This window comes from Uloborus diversus, chromosome 1, assembly GCF_026930045.1.
Source record: "Uloborus diversus isolate 005 chromosome 1, Udiv.v.3.1, whole genome shotgun sequence".
Lineage (NCBI taxonomy): Eukaryota > Metazoa > Arthropoda > Arachnida > Araneae > Uloboridae > Uloborus > Uloborus diversus.
The window spans coordinates 172,318,343-172,341,093 of record NC_072731.1 but is presented as its reverse complement, the minus strand read 5'-3'; the positions used below and the strand labels follow the sequence as shown (position 1 = coordinate 172,341,093).

The 22,751-nt window shown below is 33.1% G+C and overlaps 1 protein-coding gene across 1 annotated transcript in view; it reads right to left on the bottom strand.

The window, feature by feature from the left end:
• Nucleotides 1-1,602: 1,602 nt before the first annotated feature.
• LOC129223001 (uncharacterized) overlaps nt 1,603-22,751 on the bottom strand; it is a 61,640-nt gene continuing 40,491 nt past the window's right edge. Inside the window, exon 2 of the mRNA XM_054857567.1 lies at nt 1,603-1,795. Within this exon, the coding sequence (XP_054713542.1) occupies nt 1,603-1,795 (193 nt within the window). The remainder of the gene's footprint in view (nt 1,796-22,751) is intronic.

Sequence of the window (22,751 nt, the reverse complement as noted above, 5' to 3'; positions counted from 1 at the left end):
ATTGATTACTTTCAATTGATCGTAACTCTTTATCAAAACCATTACAGTAAAGAGTTTATCCGTTTTCAATCACTGTAAACAATCTACATTTTGTTAATAAGAAATAGACCACAATGACTAACTTCAAACATTAAATGAAGAGTTCCAAAATAGCTTTATGAAAACATTGAAGAATCAATATACAGAATGTTTTTACCTGAACAAAAGTACACAACAACTGTTATTCTACAAACTATGCAAGTGTTTGTTGATGATTTGGCAAAATTGTTGTTGAAGTACTATACCAATATGTGCGTCATATTGCTTTAAAGACCAAAATGGATCGACCACTATTTTCAGATTACTACAGGCTTCCACGTTGTACATTTTCTCAAACAATAAAATGTTTACGAGGTTAAAAGAAAAATACATACGAAAAATTAGTATTTCTTCTAAGAACTGAAAAAAAAAAACATATGGATGTGTTAGAATTTTTTTTTTTTTTAAATTTATATGTTCAACTCCATCAGTAAGACGTTTGTATAGTCACGTGTAATAAATGCACAGTTGTTTCTTGACTCCGCTGCGTAAATGAGGGTACACTGGTAATGTAAACGACTTACTCAATTGGAAAATTATGGTTTTCTAGTTGGCAACATTCTAGAACTGTATTTTAACCGTAGTATTTGCCACTTTGTTTGTAACACGTTTTTTCCAAAGTTACCTTTGTACTTTGTTGTTTCGCTCATTAGACTTTATAAAGAAGTTTACTATAACTTTATGAATCATCTTTCTTTCAAAGAGATAAATTTCAGTTCAAATTCGAAAACTCAAAAGATTCTGATGGTCTACATAGGTTTTTTAAAAGTGGGAAGGGTGAGAAAAAATAAAAACGAAGAAGAGAAAAGGAAAAAGTAGGAAAGTACGTAATTGTGTTTGAAGAAGGATGGAAAAAAAAAAAAAAAAATATATATATATATATATATATATATATATATATATATATATATATATATATATATATATATATATATTTTACTTTTTTTTACTGAAGTTTTCACTAAATAAGAAATAGAAAAGCTAAACCTCCATTTTGACTTCATCTAATGTCTCAAAATTTTTTGTAAAAGCTTGTTTGGTGTTTGGACTTCCTAAAAACTGAATGATACGGTGATAGTTTATATATTACTTAAACTCCATCAAGCAAAGTAACATGTAATACACATAATGCATAAAGCATTCGATTAGGAATGAATTTCATGCATATATTGTAATGTAACCTGAGAATCATGCTAACAAAAATAGACAATTCAATAAAATGCTAGGTAAGCAACGCTATTTTCGAAAGATGTAAACGTTATTTATTTGTAAATGATTAAAAGAATGACAAAGCAATATTTTTAAACCTTTGACTTTCCAGTTCTTAGAGACAAGATATATGTAACACTAATAAGAAAAAAAAAGACAAGTTTTTTTTTTTCAAAAAAAAAACGTAAACTCTTGAACTTTTAAGTGCACTACACTGGATGAAATTTATAAGCAACACAAATTCGTACATCTCCAATAATAAAGAATATGACATGGAATAACCTGCGTAACTGAGATAGCGCACCAGTCTAGTATTCAATACTTGAGAGCATCCCTTAAGATTGCTGTCTTTTCCTTCTCAAACTTGAGGCATTTTCCCCACCACGAACGCTTGATGCATTTTTTGACATGCTTGAAGAGGAAACACTTTGTCTGAACCACATTGAAGAAAAGCTTTCCCACCATGTTACCAGCAGCTGTGCCTGAAAGCTTCAAGCAAGCTCGAAATCTGAAAAAAAAAAAGGTCATTTTCAATTTACATATCGAGGGATTAAATTCTTTTATCAACAATTAACATAGGAACATAGAACACCCGCACTCGTACCAAGCGGCAACGCAATCCTAAGGCAATACGATAAAAGGTAGGGAGTGACGGAGAAAAGTCGCTTCGAAAAATCAGTTAGCTGAAACGAAACATTTCTAAAACGTTCTTGTAAATATACCACTGCATTCCAGCTTACTATCATGTAGTCACTTCACTTTTATTGATATCGTTGTTTCAATAGGTTTAACTAAAAAAGTTTCCCCCATATATAATATTAGTAAGATAAAAACCAGTCACGTTTTTTGAACCACTTATTTTAAGATGAAGCCCACATCCAGTCCAGTATAAGGCTATCACACTGGGGGGTTGTGCTTGAATTCCGGGTGTTGTTCCGTAAAGCACATCTTCCGATCACATGCTAGTGGCTCGGGTATCTTAGCAATTAGGGTTTCCAAACCCGCGCCAATCTCAGTCCCGAAGGGATTTCGGGATTGTTGGGAACCAATCCCGCGGGATCCAGCGGGATTGACTTAATTCTTCGAAAAGTTACATTTTTATGTCAAGCAGATAAAGTTGTGCATTTTAGGAAGGACTGCTTTTGTTACAAGAAGAAGTCTTTATCTCGAATTCCATACACCAGTTGTAGAGTACTAAAAATTCATATCTCTATTAGCAACTATCGATTGGTATGCTAAAGTGTACTTTAAAGAAGTCTAATGTGTCTTAATAAAGCGTCGCTCGTAGGGGATGGAATACGATTTTTGCAGAAAAAATAATGGGTTTGATGAAAACACGTGATGTGATTCCACTGCAATTCGTTTCACTGAGATTAAATGGTTGTGGACATTTAGCAAAAGATCCCCGTTAAACTTCACCACCTTTTAAAATAGATTTTTTCTATCCTTATGGGTATCATACTAGTGTTTGTTCGCTAATGAACTTCAAATTTCGGGCAAAAACGACAGGTCTGTTTGATTTGTGTCTTACTCTATCCAATTTATCTTGCCTTGTTGTTTCATTAACGTTGGTCATTGCATCAGTGCATTTGATTCGTTACAACAGGGAGTTAACGCTGATTGGGTTTTAGTCTCAGTAAAAGTTTTTGAATAATTTCGTTTAATTTTACCTCTCACTTTAAAGAGACAATCTAAAACTTGAACAGCTTAACGTACTGCACTGTCATGCGAGTAATCTAGCGTTTCACACAAGTTTCTGTCACTTCTTTTAGTGTCTGCCGAATATTGAAGATTGCTCAGCTAATTCATCCAGCATAATTTTCAAGGTACCATCCACATTTATATTATTAGTTTCACCGTGACAAAGGCATCGATAGGCCCTTCCTACAGGCTAGAGAGCAAAAATTTAAAATGTCAGGTGTTTCATTGCTTTCTTCTTCTGAAAAAAAAACTGTGCACTTTTAGTAAGTTAAAGGTTTCGAGTACATTTTTTAAGTTTACAGAAACGTTCTAACATTGCATTCAAGCTACTTCCGTGGATTTTGCACTCGGTAATACACTTTCTCACTTTCTTCTAAAGCACATTTTTTTGGGTTTCAATATTTAGTGACGGTTTTCGAAAAGGCTTAAAGTTTTTACGCACTTTCGCAATGGGGTCGTTTCCAAAGTTTTAAAAGTATTTTTTTTTTTTGAAAGAGCATACTTAAAAACATAGGATATGACCAGTTTTTAAATAATTTGACTAAGTTTAATATTTTTAAAAAAATTGCTTTAATCGGTGCGCTTTTATTGTTTACGCTTCTGCCGATGACATCACTAATGATGAAATGCCATAGATGTTGCCATTCACAGAACATAATATTTAATTCGCATCTTTACTCCCGTGTATTGGCAACGATATGGTTGGTAGCAAGCGTAGAGCGCAATTTTAATTCGCTGCTTGATTATCATAACGTGGAAACGTAGTAGAAAGATGCGGCAAAATGCATCATTTGTGACGTCATAAAGACCACGCCTTGTTTTCAAAATCGGACATTTTAAAAAATTAATTAAAAAATAAGTGTTAGAAAAGTATTTTCTGGTTCCGTGTTTTTTTTTTTTTTTGAAAGAATTCCATTGCTGAACGTATGAACACTGAAACCTCGAATGCGAATACCAATTCATTCTTAGAGTACTTAATGAAGTAACAATAAGTATACTCTATGTTTTTATTGTTTTCTTGAATAGTAAATCCACCGTTCATCATATGAGACATTAAGGTTTTCTTGCTCTTATTGCAGATAGACAGAAAGGTGATTAAAATTTCAGATGATACTTGTAAAAATATTCGTTTTATGGACGGCAAAAATTGTGAAACGTTTGCATGAAAATTTTTGTGGGATCGAAAATTCGCGGGATTTTGCTCTCAATCCCGCAAAATATCTTGCGGGATTCGGGATCGGGATGCGGGATTGGAAACCATATTAGCAATCCATAGGGACACTTCGTGTTCGGCATGGTTAGCCTAATATATGTGCATAAGATGGTCATTTGTTTGGATCATTTTCAAACTACCAAAGAGTCATTAGTTTTCATTCAGTATTCCTGCTTTCCCAATTATCAATTATTACTATCATTATTGCGTTCAAATGTAAATTATGGAGAAAAAATTTTTTTTGTCCGACTTACTTTATGTTAACAATTTGATTACACAGTAGGGTGGTCCCAAGGTACATGGGTAAAAACTTTTTTCATCTAATCTTTTGCGGCACCCCCCTAAAATGTGCCAATAGACTAGAAAATGTGATTACGAAAGTTTCAAGCCATTTCGATGATATTAACACGTGCCGCAAAGAGGCTAAAGTTACGAAAAATGGCAATTTTTAGCAAAAAAACGTTGTTTTTCATCTGTAAAACCAAAACTATTCATTGTAGAAACTTCGTTCTGGTCTAATTTTATAGGGAATTTTATTCTCTTTAAGTCTTATTTCATTTGGATTCTTGTAAAAATTGATTGAACATTATTGAGGATTTTTCAAGGCAGGTCATAGCTAATATCCTCAAAATCGCGTAAAAAGAACGAATCATTATAATATAAATTGTATTGCTTCTTTTAGTTAATGGTTGTGGCCCCCTTACAATGTTTAGCTATCAGAGCAAAAACAGTAAGATTATCAGAAATATATGCAGTGAAATCCTGTTACAACGAATACCGATACAACGAAATATCTATTTCAACGAAAGAAATTTTCAGCTCCGATTTGATTTCCATTACGTTGCTTGAATTTCATTGGTACTAAAACCTCGTTACAACGAAGAAAATTTCTGGTAATTTGAAGTTCGTTGTAACAAAATTTAACTGTAATATAGTTATGTCACTAAAACTCAAAGCTAAAACAAACAACTGCGTGTAAAATTTATGAAATTTGCTGTAGAGGCCCATAAATACGGAACGTTGCTTTCCTCCTCGGTGGTCAGCGCTAAAAAGTAGCTTAAAAAGCCCAGTCTTGTAAGGGTTTTCGACCCTTTTCGAGTGAAAGGAAAAACTACGATTCCCAGGAAAGTGGCCTGTGTTCTTAGACGAGGACTTGTTAGGGCTTTGATTAAAATGACAGTCATTTGATGACTCCTTTCTGCAGTACAAACCTGCGTTTTGTGAGTACAGTTGTTACAGAAAAAGTTTTTGTATTTAGCATGTCGCTACCACATCTTAGAAGTTGGTTTGAAAACAGTTTTGATTTGCAAAATAGGTACGTCCACTAGTCCTCAACCAGATATTTTTGAAGAATTTCAGGATGAATGGTGTAGATAAGAGGCAATTCAAAGCAAGTATAGAAGATTAAAAACAAAATAAGCAATTCAGGTGAAATTTCAAGTTTTCTTTTTCAGAAATAAAAACAGTAGCAGCTTAGGGAGGCCTATAAAAAGTTCATTCCACTTTGTTTAACTTATTTAGGGAGTTTTTCTCCAATCAATGTTACTTTTCGAGTATCTGGCACTATTCATCACACAAGATGGATGGCAAAGGTCATATGAGGCAGTGAGAAGCAATGGGATTCAAGTGGACTATTTTAAGTTTCGAGTAAAAGTCCTGGGTAGGCTTTCATTGAAATTATTTCTCAATCATGCTGTACAGCAGCACCTACCATAGCTATTAGTACAATCTCTTTCCCCAAGACAGAGGAGAGGTTCACCTACCATTTGTACTGGTTATCTCAAATTTTTAATTTTGACACTTGCATTCCTTTGCTTCTCACTACCTCATATGACGTAGTGAGAAGCAAAAGGATGTAAGTGGACTTTTCCTCATAAAATGCGTTTAAAGTACTGATCCTAGGTAGGCTTTCGTTGAACTTTTTTTCTAAATAATGCTATATAACAGCCCCTACCAGAGCTACTAGTGCCATATCTCTTGCCCCTAAGCAGAGGAGACGTTCTCCTATTATTTGTAATGATTATCTCGAAAATTTTAATTTTGTCAATAACATTCCTTTGCTTCTCACTGCCTCATATACTCTTTGAAAATATATCTTCTCAGGGATCAGCTTTCCTTAATCGATTTAAAGATAAAAGGTGTTGAAGATATTAGGTTGTTTATCAACAATATTTATGGAAAAGTATGGTTTATTGTCTGCTATCCAGCTTTGGCCCCCAACCAAGATCTACAGTTGGTAAAATCTGTGGTTCAATACAAGAGTATTTATGAAGATGATGTAGGCACAGAACTACCTAAAATAATTAATCATTTGTGGTGCCTAAACTAAGAGAAGGTTGCATTTCCCTTTTTTGATGATACTTATGAGAAATAAAAGTTCAAAACAAAGAAGGCTGCAAAATTAAATTCCGAAGTAAGAGATAATGAAGATAATTGTGATGAGATGGGGATACAAAAGCACAGCTCAATCTGAAAGAAGTTTAGTTTACTGGACAAAGAAGTAGATTTTTTTTATTTCTCCTCAAACTTTTTAAGAGATACATTTTTTTTTACAGAGATTCGAAATCAATACAAGGTTTTTAAATACTGATCTTGATGAATAGTGTGAAAACCAATATTATATTAAAGCTAAAAAGATAGTAAACAGTTTAAAGGTTGTTGAAACAGGTGTAAAACTAATTTCTAACTAACGACAGTTTCTATTACAAGTTATGTCCGAATGCAGGCACATTTTTCCACATTCATCTAAGTCTGTCATATCAAAGACAGTACCACTTTAACTTCTCAATGAAAAGTAAGAACATAATGATGTTTAATTTAACAATGTAAGCAATAAAATGCATTGGATTTTTTCTTTTCTTATTTGTAATTTTTTAACTCTGCTTTCTCTTCTAAACTACTTAGTTATTTTATTTTAAATCAACAATTTGTTGCATTTAATTTTTAAAGTACCTCCAAATGAAGCTTTTTTAATGGATAAATTAAAATCAACAAAGAGCAAATAAATGTAATTGAATATTGTAATGCTTTTGATCTTTGCATGAAAATTCCTTGTTGATGGTATCTTCCATGACCTGACCTGAAAAATGCCCAGTACCAGTCTATAAATTTTATTTAAAAAATGGATAAGATAAATCATCACGAGAATAAAATTTACCACTAAATGAGACCAGAATGAAGTTTCTAGGATGAAAAGTTTTGGTTTTAAAGAAGAAAAACTACGATTTTTTGCTAAAAATCACTGTTTTTCGTAACTTTAGCCTCTTTGCGGCACGTGTTAATATTATTGAATTGAGCTGAAACTTTGCAAATCATGTTTTCTAGTCCATTGGCACATTTTAGGGGGGTGCCGCGGAAGAAATTCGAAAATCGATTTTTTGTGACCACCCTATTACACAGCCGTCTCTGCATAGACAAGCATATTTGTAGAATCTTAATTAAGGTTTAATTTCTTTTTCCACGTTTTTAACAAGTAAAATCACGTTAACATTTTCTTAAAATCTGTGATTTATCAGCGCTTGTGTAACTACTCGTTTAGCCATTGCCACTCTCTTCAATAGTCCCCATATTTAAGACTTTCAAACAATATAACTTAATGATTCAGTGATATTTTACTTAACGACCAATGTGGCTATTATCTTAACCACTGTTTAAGTTAGGAAAACGTATTAGTGATGCACACTGTTTAATATGTCAGTCGTATCAGATAAAGACAATGCTGAAAGAAAAGGGCGCAAATTGTTTGCTTGATGTACGGTTAATTGCCTTAGATTGAGAACAGAAGAAAACTATATAATTTACAGGTCTAAAGGGAACTACGCAGAGTTAGTCATTGCGGTGATTTACAGATAAAGTAAGAAAATAAGGTCATGAAAAATAATTATTGCAGAATGAGAATATGATATATATGAAACAGCATAAGCAAGTTTATTTTTAGGTGGAAGAAGCCCCGCTCAGAAATAAAGACATAAAAAAAAATTAATTTGAATTTTGATATCTTGAATTATGTTTTTCGCAATCACGAGTGTGTGTGTGTAGGGGGTATATGTATCTGTGTGTAGGCATACGTGTTTGTGTCTGTGTGCAGGCATGAATGTGTGGGTAGTTGTGTGTATGTTTTTTTGTGTGTGTATGTGTAGGTGTCTGTATGTATGCGTGTGTGTATGTGTTTGTGTGTGCATGGGTTTGTGTATGTGTGTGTATGTGCGTAGGTGTATGTGTGTGTATGTGTTTGTGTGTATGTGTTTGTGTATTTGTGTAGGTGTATGTGTGTGTATGTGTATGTGTGCGTGTGTATGTGTGCGTGTGTATGTGTGCGTGTGTAATTGTGTATGTATGCGCGTGTGTGTAGGACATGGATGGAGACGGCTTTCGCTATAGGAGCAGCATCGTGAGGAGCCGGTCGACGGTGATGGTGCGGAGGGTGGCGGTGGGAAAATAAAATGATAGGACGCCAAAAACAGTCAAATGAAAGTAATAAGCAATCGTGATTGCTCAATAAAACACAAACTGCCAGAAATTAATTTGCTACATTTATAAGCTCAATTATGATGCGTAATTTTAGACGGGCGGGCTAAAATATTTTTTATGTTTTTTAGCTTTAGTTTAACGAAAAAAATCTTTTACTTTCTTCGATTTACAAAGCAATAAAAGAAACTTAGCTTTGTGAAGATTTTCAGTTTTGGTATTTAAACAGATTTAAACATTTCAAAGGGATTCATGTTTTTGTTTTCGTTAGAATACAGGAGAAAATTAGTTATCTGAAATACTCTAATCTGAAATACTCGAATGATTTTGAAACAAAATTCAGTGTAGATTACAATTTTTAAAGTTTTGCTTTTTTAAATAAAACTTGCAATTCTAATGTGAAGAACGGGGTTCGCCCCCCCCCCTTACCCCCCCCCCCCTCATTTGGGTGCCCATGACTACATTTCTTCCTTTCTAAAACTGGGAAAAATGGACGCTTTCCCAGAAGACAGAAATGCATACCATCCAGTCCAGTAGATAGTGACGTCATCAGTATAACTAGATCTGCTTACAACTTACAACTCTTTCTCTCTCTTTTTCGCGTCAAAAATCCAAGAAATAGTTAATACATGCGACAATTAAAAAAAAGTACTTTATTTTTCTGAAGCCTTAAATCCGGTAGCGAGCAGTTCAAATTCGGACACCATATGTTTTCAGTGTCCCATTTCCATCATTATGTCGGCGACAGCTTTGAAACGACAATGATACAAATCGAGTGGAAAATACCGTTTAATAAATGGTCCTATTTTTGCATTGTGAGATAGGAATCTGTTTCTGACGTCGCGGAAAGGGGTGATCCTCTAACCTGGAGGGGTGATCAGCCCTTCCGCCGAAGGGTTGTTGGAAAGTTTTTTAACTCTGTAGAATACCACCATGCTATGGCACTTGAGAGGTTCATTCCTGAAAACCATTTCTCTGCAGTTTGAAAATACAGTCGGATCCCGTTTTAACGAAGTCCAAGGCCTCAGCGAAAATATTTCCTTGTAATAAAATTTCATCTTGCCGATATTGCAAGTGTGCAAGTGTTTGAATTGATCTTAAGTAATTTGAAGTTGGAGTTTACCAAAATCTTTGGTAAAACGAGATTTTCACTGGAACGGATATCACTAAAACTGGATTTTACTGTAATATATATATATATATATGTTGTTTTTTAAGTCATGCTTGCTTGCAGCATGTTTAGCTTCATTTGATTACAATAAATCCCAAAACAAGTGTTAGCTCTGCTACAAATACTTCACCCCAAAAAATATCATGACAATGGTTTATAAAATCGTAATTATTTCGCTGTCTTTAAATTTCAAATTCGATTCAAAACAGAAGTGGGCAATGTCGTTCGTTTTAACGATCTGTTCGCATCAGAGGATCGTTCATTCTTTTGATCCGTTCATTCAACTCGTTCATTTGAACGACTTCGTTCGTTTTAAAACGTTGCAGGTGATTTCTCTGCATGACATACTTACATACGTTCGAAATGCTTCATTAGATCAGTAATATTCTTGGAAGGAAAAAATTACTAAAATCATTTGAAAGTAAGAAAACGTGCCTATGAAAAATGAATAAAAAAAAACTTTATTCATGTTCAGATGTCTAAGGGAATTAGAGTTCATTTTGAAAGATATTTTCTCATTAGCCGAATGGTAAGATATGTTTTCCATTCCAATAACCGCAGGTCCCATTTCAGCATGTCACAAAATTAAGTTGTTAAAGTTTTCTATACAAAAATAAGTAAACTGATTGTGACGTCAGAAAATTTGCAAAATTGAGCTTAAGTGAAACAGTGCACTAATTCTAAATAGAAATATTATATTTCCAAGCAGTATGGTCATAGGTGTAAATAAAACAAAAGATAATTTTGAATATGTACTTTTGGTTACATTTCAAAATATGTAAATCTCGAAATAAATAAAAGAGAGACATACAAAAAAAAAAAAGAAAGAAAGAAAGAACCAGACTATAATATAAAGATATGTTTGTAAAATCTATATACGTTAAATATATATAAACTTAACAAAAATATTCAATCATAAAACGTCTGCTTTTTAAATAAAAACTGGCGTAAATTGTCAAAGTCATATAGTAAATTGTCAACCCCAAAGAAAGAGATGCGGTCTTTTAAACTTTTTTTTCCCAGCTACAGCACTGTATACATACATATAGTATTACCAATAGACCGTGTATAACGAAAAAAGTAACATCAAATATATTGGTAGCTCAGCCGGAGTACCGGATAACTTAATTTTAAAAAAAAGGACTCAAAAAAAGGATATTTGGAATTGATTAAAAGTTAAAACTTTAAAGATATATGCAATTCAAAAAAAAATGCGATTTTATCACAAGTGCATTAATACAATGTTCCAAACTGCACACCGTTCAAAAGAACGGTCGTTCATTTTTAGGTGAATGAACGGATCCGTTCATTTTAAGGATTTGTTCTTTTTGACTCGTTCGTTCATGAACGACATCCCTAATTCAAAATACTCAAGTAATTTTGAATCAGCTGAGTTACTACGTTCAGAATCACAGCGTTAGATAATATGGTGTAATTTCTTTATCTTTAGAGGAAGCAAAAAACATCCATGAAATGAAACTTTTTTTTTTTTTTTTTGTGAAAATTTAAGGTTGACAAAATGACTTATGACTTGAACATTAACAGAAGATAGAGGCATTTATGTATGTTTTATGCTTTATAAAGTTACGTAAATTGGGGATTACAGTCGAGTCTCGACTTACGCGAGGGATGCGTTCCAAGACTCCTCGCGTAAGTCGAAATTTCGCGTTGTGGAAAAATATATGCATACAAATTTTTTAAAGCATACCAAATACTTTTAGACACTCATAAACACCCCTCAAACTGCTCTAAAGCACTCCTTAACCATACAATACAGTTTCTTGCATAAAGAATTGAACATTTACTGTATTTAACAAATAAAAAAAATTGTTATTCAAAATGAAATACTTTAAGATGAACAAAATTAATGACCAATGGGAATGAAAGACATAAAATAAAAAAACATGGTACGCACAGCATGTAGTAAAATTTAAATGATGCACTATAATAGTACAGTAGATACAGTAATTATATTTAAGAGTTAAAAAATGAAGGTAGTGATGATTTATGCTCCATGATCAGATCGTTATTCTTATCGAATACATTTTTAAATACGTTTGCTTCGCCTTTATAACTGTTCAATTTGTGGCAACATCTCCTCTTTCTCACCTCTTTATTAATCCACAATATAAGAGCAGCTTCCATTTTCATAATATTTACTAGCTGCGTGCCCGGCGTTGCACGGGCTACTTAAAAATGAAAGATGTCCAATTGATGTTTTTGTATTACTTTGACATCAGTTTCTAAAGCTCTAAGGAGTAAATAAATACGCGTAATGCAAGGTTTGCAAAACACCAGTAGAGCATATTTTTGGCAAAATCTCTATAACGTTAATCATAGTTATCAATGATATAAGTTATGAGTATTTTCAATTAGCACAAAAGATGAAAAGATATGCATTATCAACTATAATCTGTGCTCACGTTAAAATGAATTACAACTGATAGACTATATCTGAACTATTTATGTACAATTACAATCAGCTTTTTACACAAAATGACACACACTTTTTGGTTGATTACGTGAAACTAAAGCACCAAGACTAAATAACTACCAATAAGCATTAATTTAATACCAAGTCATCAGATTCCAATTTTGTTTTAGTTAAAATCCTTAAAAACAATCTTTTTTGTTCAAATCTGTTTCACAAAAAAATCCAATTAATCTTAATTTAACACGTTCTTTTAACGATATAAACTGTATTTTAAAAATAGAAACAGGAAGGAAAAAGAGAGTTATTACAATTCGAAAACTCACCCATGTGACGGGAAAAAGTTCATCAAAATGAACATAATTAGTCGCACATACTAAGTGTACTATATTATGAGGCCGGTGTATGATAAACTTACACTACAATCAATAAACATAGCTAAAGAAACAACTTTCATATGCTGAAAAGAGTTAAGAAAGTTGAATGTAAAAAATAAAAAAAGGACAGACGATAAAATAAAAGGTTGTCCGAATAGGGCAACCAATTTTGAACTAATTTAAAATGAAATTCTAAATGGAAACGTTGATTTAAGATTTGGACAGCAGCCAAAAAAATATCTTTTAAAACCATAGACTAATAATAAGAGTAGACCGAGCTATGGCAACCCTTTTGCTGCTCATAAACCAAACCATGTGACTGGTGGATATCCTAGCAACAGCGGGCGTTGATCGTAGCAGACGATCAACGCTCGCGAGAAATAAAATAAATAGAATTGATGGAACACGGAAGAATGATCTTTTATGAAGTCCGATTTGTAAATTTGTTATTCTAAGTTTTAAATATTTTGTTAATATAGTGAGCTTTTTGTTTAGATCGTATTGTGCATTTTCTTTAGTCAATTTCAATAACTCTCTAAGCAATTAAAGATGCAAGCGCCCAAAAAGAATCGGCAAACGGTAAGATTTTTACCTAAAATTTCAATTTAAGATACCGATTAGTACATGTTTGCGTTAACGCAAAATGTTTACACCATTACGTTCACGCCAACGCTGACGTAGCAGTTCCAAATGAAATAAAAGTTACTGAAAACTGATAAAAAACTAATACCAAAATAATGCATAACTAAAAGAAAAACAGTTCAATCTCTGCACCTGAAAAAAAGAAGTTATAATGAAAATATATTACGTCTTAAAATACATGTCGAGTGCCAAACTATAGATAATGTTGCGATCTAGCAACCATGCCGCCAAAGTTTTCGCCAAGCCTTCCACCAGTCACATGATGTATCCATGAACCAATAGACACGTTTAGTGTGACGTCAGGGGTTGCCAGAAACACGGGGAAGTTTCCAATCATGCCGTTGCTATGCGCGTTGCTAAGGGAGAATCAGCATAGGATCTTCGTAGGAATAGGGTTAGAGCGATGTTTAATTGATAGTTTTTTGGCAATTAAATGGTCTACATAATTTTTTTAGTGGTTTCAAGTTACATATAAGCCACCTGTAGACATCATTTGACGAGTATCGATAGATTTTACATGTGAATCGGGTTAAAATTCGGCAAAACATAGAATTATGTGGAATACAAGTGTGTTTTCTAGAGTTATACACTCTTCTTATTGTTATTTCTTTTTCGTTGGGGGGGAGGGGGACAGGTCCGACATTTGAGAGGATCAGGAGAAGTATTGCCCCTCTCATGCCTTTTGGAAAATAACTGTATTTCTATAAATTTGGCGTAATTTTTGCTGTTTTTCGACGCAACATACTCGTACATTGACTATTTCCTTTTTGCACGTACCCTACCCTTCTAGGAAATTTGAAATATCATGACTTGGGGGGGGGGGGGAGATTTTTCTTTTAAAGTTTAGAGCGAAATTTAATTATACAGTATGAGTTACTTGTACAGTAACTCATATTGATGAAAAAACAATTCATAGATATTTCAATGAATAATTCTTCTGTTACTGTCGGCGAATGTGCGGTCCGAAGTCGATAGAACGCCAATCCACTGACTCTACGTACGCTCAAGGTACCGCATGTTGCTCTTCTCAGCAAATTAGCTGACATTGGAATAGGAGGAAAAACTTTACTTTGGGTTAGAAATTGGCTTACTGGTAGGAAGCAAAGAGTAGTTGTGAGAGGAAATCATTCGAATTGGAGTGATGTTTTAAGTGGGGTTCCTCAGGGATCAGTTTTAGGGCCTCTTTTGTTTATTATATTTATGAATGACATCAATGAAAATATTTCTGGAAGCATGAATTGTTTTGCTGACGATGTAAAAGTTATGGGGATTGTCGAAAATGAAGAACAAGTAAAACAGCTGCAAGAGGATTTAGATCATATTACTAAGTGGGCAGATAAATGGGGTATGGCAGTTAATGTAGGGAAATGTCAAGTGCTACACTTAGGTCATGGAAATAAGCGTATGAGATATCGTTTACAGGGTTCAGTCATAAATCAGGCAGAAAATGTTATGGATCTGGGTGTCTTTATAAATCAGGACTTCAAGTTTAGTCAACAGTGCAGTATTGCTAGTAACAAAGCCAACAAAATGCTTGGGTTCATCAATAGATCTATTTCAAACAAATCTAAGAAAGTTCTTCTGCCTTTATATAGGAGTTTAGTAAGACCTCATTTGGAGTATGCTGTTCAGTTTTGGTCGCCTTATCTGAAGAAAGATATTTTTGTATTGGAAAGGGTTCAAAGAAGGGTAACTAAATTAGTAAGGGGACTCTCAGATTTAGATTATGATACCAGACTTAATAGGCTTAACATGTATAGCCTGGAGCAAAGGAGAGTCAGAGGAGACATGATTCAGTTATTTAAATTTGTCAAAATGAAAGATGTAAATGGATTAAATTTTTGCGGGGAAAGCAGGACAAGGGGTCATTGTTTTAAGCTATTTAAATCTCAGGCTAACTTGGAAATCAGGAAAAACTACTACTTTAGCAGGGTCGTGGGCACTTGGAATAGCTTACCGGAAGAGGCGGTAATGAGCAAGGGAGTGGATAGCTTTAAGAGGGCCATTGATCTTCATTGGGGACTAATTAATTGACTAGGACCAGCCTAGCTGGGCCCAGTGCCTGTTGCTGGTCGTCACATTTGTATTTGTATTTGTATTTTTTTTTAGGAAGAGGAGTAGTTTTAATTGAATTGTATGCATTCTTTTCTTTAGAAGACGAGAGACCATGTCAGCCTAGTCAGTGATACCTGGAGGGGGGGGAGAATTTTTCTGCATTTGTTCCAGTAATAATGCATATTTTAATGAAACTCTATTCCTTCGGGCTCTTTGGGGGAAAGGGAGAATTGCGTGTTTTCTTCAAATTGTCACGAGTATTTTAATCTTTTTTTTTTTTTTTTTTGTATTCCAAGGCGGGGATTTTTACTTTACTCTACTTGTTATACATATTTTTTATATCAATATACATAAATATACACTGAAAATTTCAGTTTGTTCTACTATTTGCAATTCATAGTTCAATTAAATTCTTTTTTTCTTCGGGGGGAGGGGATATTTCTTCTTGCTGCGCGTAATTTTAAGTAATTGCTCTTTGGGGGGGGGGACAAGGATATACATATTAGTTTTTTTCTAGGTTCAATGGGAATTTTATCAATTTCTTCAAGCTAGTTTTTATTCCTATTCGGAATAGAGCTCAATTGGAGTTTAACTTAAATTACGTGTGTGTTCTCGCAGAAGAAAAAATTTGAACTAAAATATCCCAATCAAACTCGCATTAGAATAAGGACAATGTAACCTAACATCCCCCCTTCCCATTCGAAAAAAAAAATAATTTCAATGCAAACAAGCATCACAATCGAGAAAAGTGAAAAATTCTCCTTCCCCAAAGAAAAAATTACTTATACCATTAAAAAAAAAAAAATCCCGCCAGAAGAAAATAATTATAATCAAATTCTTAGAAAGCTTTAAACAGGATTTAAAAAAATGTATCTCCCTCGTCCCGTCATTTCAAATTTTTCTGCAAAGGGGGGGGGGGGTTAAATCATATACAGTCAATGCATATTGCATCGAAAGACAAAAAATTGCGCAAAATTTATAGAAATACAGCAATTTTCTGAAAGCGGGGGAGGGGGGGGGCAATGTCTTTCCAGACCCTCTCAAATGGCGGAGCTGTTCCCCTCCACCCAAAGAAAAAGAAATAACAATAAGAAGAGTGTACAACTCTAGAAAACACACTTGTATTCCCCATAAGTCTATGTTTTGTCGAATTTTAACCCGAATTACATGTAAAAACTATCGATATTCGTCAAATGATGTCTACAGGTGGCTTATATGTAACTTGAAACCACTAAAAAAAATTATTTAAGCATTTAATTGGCAAGAAACCATCAATTAAACATCGCTCTAACCCTATTCGTACGAAGATCCTATGTTGTTTCTAACTTAGCAACGCGCATAGCAACGGCATGATTGGAAACTTCCCCGAGTTTCTGGCAACCCCTGACGTCACCACTAAATGTGTCTATTTTTTCATCAGCAAGTATGGGAAAGCTCGGTCTACTCTTATTATTAGTCTATGTTTAAAACAGTTAGTAGAATTTTACTTGCTCACGCATATGCAAAATGGCAACAGGAAAGAAATAAAAATTCCTGAATAACGTTATGTTAATTAACGTTTTAATTAATATCTCCGCTAATTAATGTGACACAATTACGAGATTGGTCCTATTGTTTTCTTTGGAAAATTTCGAATTGATCGGTATCTCGTTTGACTCTCGATTCGCAGCGGTTCTCGAGAAGATCGATCTTCAGACAGACAGACAGACGGACGCGAACAGATTTTAATATTATAGTGGATGGATGGATGGATGGATTGCTAGACTTATCTGCAAGCTTCAATATTGAAACTAAGTTATGAACTTTTACGGATATCTTCTTGTTTTGACTTTTAATTGTACATATAGAAGATTCACTCATACTTATTGTCGCTCTATACCGTCGACGTTTTGCAGTTGTTCAAGCATCTCGAGAATCTTAGTTTTTTTTTTAATCAAAAACTTTCTTTCTCTTCCCATATTCACAAAGTTTAGATGAAGGTGACACTAAGGTGCCATTATATTTCTTCAACTTTTATATTTAGAATGAAAAAAAAAATAAATGAAAGATGCTGAGCCTTTATTTGATGCACTTGACTAGTTTGGTATGGGAACTTTGGTTGTCAGTGATGCTTAAAGAGATGTAATAACATTCACGAAATCAATATTTAGTAGCCAATAACGGAACTGATACTTCCTTCCAAAAATATTCGTGGTGTGGGCGAAAAATTCGCTTTAGTAGATCTAAAGCGAATTTTTCAAATTAAAATTCAACACTTGTGAAAAATTCGCGTTATAGCCACTTCGCGTAAGTCGAATCGCACTGTAGCGGGAGTCGACTGTATCTTCTTAGAAATAATACGATTTGTAAATCTATATCGAAAAAAGGTTTTTCTTTCAATCTTGTTATTTCATTTTAAGAGAAAGACCAAAAATTAAATTTATTTTTCCTGGATTAAATTTAAATAGCTGTAGCTATAGCGGTGTCATCATGGATGTGCTCTTTTGTGGCTGGTACCTATATAAACTAAGTTGAACAAAACTACCCTCGAAGAACAGAGCAATTGCAAAACGAGTGGCTGAAAAGCAGCCAACTCTTTCAACGCATTGGCTAAACATCTATACTACTAAATTCAAAAGTTAACTGAATATGTTTACATAAAAGCATTTTTGAATCGTGTAAACAAAGCAGTTGTAGTTTAACCTGTTCACGTTTTAAGCCGAAATTTTAAAATGAAACTTTTAAAACCAGCTAGTCACATTTTGGGTCTCTTCTTAGGTAGCAACGTACTATTAATATTGAACATTGAGCGATAAGATTCGTGAAAGTCATGGCATACAAACTTTTTTTTATCATACTTTTCTCCATACCTTGTGTTTTTATAATAATACTTAAAAGTTGCCCTTCAAGGCATGACGGATGAAAATTGCTTCTACATTTGAACGAAGCAATTGCCTGTTTGGTAATATCTTGATAGTTGAAATTTTAAACTCCAGTGGATTAACCCTTAACTTCAGCAGATAGCGTTAATTGTTGACCATTTTTTTGTTTCTTCATTCTCCTTAAATGACAGTTTTACCAGTAAAACAGTCAATATACTAGATACCGGATCCAGTTCAGCCGCGTCAAAATAAAACATTTTTCTGCAGGTTAAACATTGAAACATATTATCAAATTGTCATGCCATGGCGTGAATTTCATTCTTGAAACACGCGTGTTACTCGATCATCAGCTATTATTTATATGAGGATATGTAAATTAGCATTTACAATAATATTTTTCGCTAGGATTCTGCTGAGTTTTAATTGATATTTAATGTGTAAGACTTAATGAAATAGATGCTTTGTTGTATAGTCGCCTACCACAAAATAGCACTTTTTTTAGCTGTTCCCACTTAGATTTAAAAAAAAAAATAGCAGGTAAAAATGAAATAGCAGAGTAAAGTAAAATAATGAAATATTTACTGTTTTTGCGCCACATAACTAATAATATTTTCATTATATATTTATGGAAAATTTTGCATTGAAGACCAATGATATAATACGTACAGTTTTTAAGAATTGGTACTCATATTGTAGTATTTTGTTGTAAGTAAAAGATTATTTTTATAAAATGATAAAGTTTTTGTTATTAACATTTTAAATATTATTTGAGACCTACTAATATTTGGTACTGTATTCATTTAGTTAATGTTAAGTTTATTTACTTCTTAAATGTTTTGCTCAAGTAGTCAAGTACAAGTGGCAAAGTTGATGAAGCAAAGTGAAATATAGTTCGTTTAGTTTACTTATTCAATCATCTATTTATCACTTGCGTATTCATTTGTATTTAGATTCATTCAAATAATAATTTACTTATTTATTCGTTTATTCTCTTATTTCCTTATTCATTCCTATTTTATTCACTTGCTTATTTCTTCTCTTATATCCATGTATTTATTCGTTTATTGTTTCATTATCTTTTCATTTCTTCATTCATCCTTTTATTTATTCATTCATTTGATCAAAAATAATTTTTAATATCTAATAGGAAATTTTTTTTTTCACATTACTCCATAAAAAGAGAAAATTTTCTTCTTCTTTATTTAATTAATATTCTTTCTAAATGCAAATTTACTGCAAAAAATTAAAAATAACGTTTTAATACAAGTTTTATTATGAAATGCATTACTCTTTTTTAATGTGCTGTATTTTTTAAAACAAATTAGCAATTTGTTCATTTTGAAAAAGCTCAATTATCTTCAAATATTTCCCTATCTTTTTTTTTTCGCACAAAAATCACACTGTTTAATTTGTTAGAAATTTAAAAGTTTTTTCCTTCAAGTTTAGATTGCAGCTAAATTTTAAAATAATATTTCGAATCATTGCTATTTCAAAACAAATAAATATGACACAAAATCATTTGTTTCAGCAAAAGATTGCATGCTTAATCAAAATCTCGTTCAATTAAAGCAACCCTAAAACAAAAGCCAAGCAAACAGCATGTTCGCCAAATTAGAAACTGAGGAGGTCTTCCAATTTATGGGCCGTTATAAAAAGGAGTCCTGACTCACCCCCGACCAATGAAGCATGGAGTGGGTTGTTTTTCTATTAGATTCCCTGTGAAGGGTGGACACGGGATACTCGAGCTAATCCTGATTTATTCTATGGTAAGAGAAATCAGAGAAGTTTGGTGTGTCAAATTATGCTTTGCTACTTGTTCTGGAGCCCCTCATATGCTCTGTATTTTTATACCCGATTAAATGTGATTTCGGCGCTTTTTTTTTTTTTTTTTTAAATATTTTACCATGGAAAACGATTTGATGACTCTCGAATAATCAAATATTTTCCCATGCAGGAATAAATTCTTATAGACATAGTATCCGTTTTACGAATCAATGCTGAGCTTTCTCGTCGTAGCGAATATTTTTCTAATGACACCTCTCAGTATACCCTTACGTTTATGTTTAGCTAGCAAAGGTCAGTATTGTTACAAATTCTGTAAATAGTTATTATTGTAGCAACGTAACCTGTAAATAGTTTCCCGCAATGAATATACAGCCCCTATACATTCGGCTGAAGTATATGGCCCTTATTTTTTCATTGATAAGATTTGTGAAAGAAAAGAAATAAGAAAGTGTGGAACGGTGTAGCATTTTCTGGAATACTTGAGAGATCCCTTTCGGTGTATATAAAAAGCTGTTATGCATGATAAAGAGTTAGTTTCGATTGAGAATTTGTACTGAGAGTGTATTAGCTCTGTTTATTGCGAGGCATTTCACTGTGTTGTTTTCGTATTTGGAAGTAAATACGTGTGTAACCGTTGAGTTTACAGTGTTGTGTGATATTTGCTTAATTGCTAATGATTAATTTAGCAGTTGTTGACGATTTTCCCGGTACATAGTGTAAATAAATTTCCTGTATTCTTAATCAAGAACTGTGTCGTTCTTTCAAGAAAGTTGGAAGTCGCACCGGATCCGTTACAGTATTAACGAATACAGACTGATCAAATGCTTTTGATGTTGTTGCGTTACTTAAGTTGAAAATAAAACTCAACTTTAAGTAATTTTATATTAGAGAGATAGAAGATGAAACATTCCTTATTTGAAAAAAATAATTTAAATAGTTATCAAATTCCAAAAATTTGAACCAAAATTGGCTTAAACCGCTGGTACAAAGAGCAATAGAAGATGAAACATTCATGATTAAAAAGAAAATATAGTTATCAATTTCCGAAAATTGGACCGAAAAAACACTCGATATTCAATAGGGGTAGGTAAAAGGAAATAGTAGCTAGAAATTTGAGTAAAAAACTTTTCGCGGTGGCAATACTTCTTCTACTATGTAAAAGGGAGTAAAAAGTCTTTTTGCGAATTACTTAGAGTCATCAGTTCTCTAGGAAATAAAACTTCATATACTTCAGCATAAATAGACTGATGTGTGAATATCGTTGGTACTAATCATTGAAAGAAATATATATCCAAGTTTGAAACGTGTTTTTTTAACTTATTAAAGTTAAAAAATCATGTTTCGCACATACTATATAACATATTTTCACTCAAAAAGTTGTTTATGCTGCACCGGTTTTATTTTTTGAGCAAATTTGAGTTCTTCAACACCTGCCGTATGTTTTAAAACTTATACGTACAAAACCTTTATAAAACCGTCGCATAACAAAATGTGTTCGATGTATTAAATTAATTACTTACGAATGATCAAGAAAAACATTTACTGTAACACCGCTGGTCTTATTAAGTCAAATGTTATCCTCTCCAAAAACCCCTTATGGTCCAAAGTCGTACCTGTTCTAAGTATCGATTCACAGAGTGGTTTTTTTTTTTTTTTCATTTCATCCCACTTCTTCATAATCCACTTGCATACATTACAATGCAAACATGATGTGACGTAATTCTAAATGGTGCTATCAGCGAGCCTCGGCCCGCAGAGGATTAACTTCAACTTTTAAGCTTCATTGGAGAAAAGATAAGAAGGCAGTTATTTCCATGACGATTGGAGCTCAAAATTAAGCGAACGCAAATTTGAAGAATTTGATAACTTAAGAAGAAACTTGGATTTTTGTTTTTGGCCTTCGACTTTTAGCTTTACGACTTCGTTTGAAAAATGATGGCAACACTTATCGAGATGAAACAGACTGATGTTACTAGTTTTTGCTGGAATAATAGGTTTGCAATATTAAAAGGGTCTTTATTAATGTTGCAAATGTAGTAGCATTTATCGCTTGAAATGTTTACTCCTTTAAGTGTGAAATTATCATTTATGTCTTTGCTAATTATTGAAAATTGGGAACGTTTATTTATAAAGAAGAAATTTTTTCCTTATAAGCATAAACGATATGTGGGTAAAAGAGTTCACTGGTAGTTGTTAAAGGAAAACGAACGTAAGATTACGTTCATATTATTTTCAAAAAATGAATTTAAATACTTATAGTTTAAGAACTGTTACATTTTTAAAAAGAGTTTTTCCTTTCATAAACTATTTCTGATTTCAAGAAAAAATCAGATTCTCAAACTTTCTAAGGCAAATTTGTGGTGAGTTCAGCAGAGTGTTAACCATAAAGTTTTCATTAGTACATGCCGTTACTCTTGATATCACTTGAAAATATCAAAAATGATTTCAGTCACGATTATGCAACATTTAAAATATCGTTTGATTCTGCTACCCTCTATATTTACTCGTTAATGCAGTAATGATAACGAATGGTGTATCTCATATACATTGGGCAAGTACCTTGCTACTAGGCCAAAGCGGATACAACGAAAACAAGAAGAAACACACATCACAAAACAAAAATAACTCTCAGCGGAAAAAAAAGAAAGAACACTCAGCGCAAAACAAGAAAGTACAAACAGCACAAAACAAGAAAACTCTTCACGGAAAAGAAGAAAGAACACACAGCACAAAATAAGAAAGAATACTTACCGCAAAACAA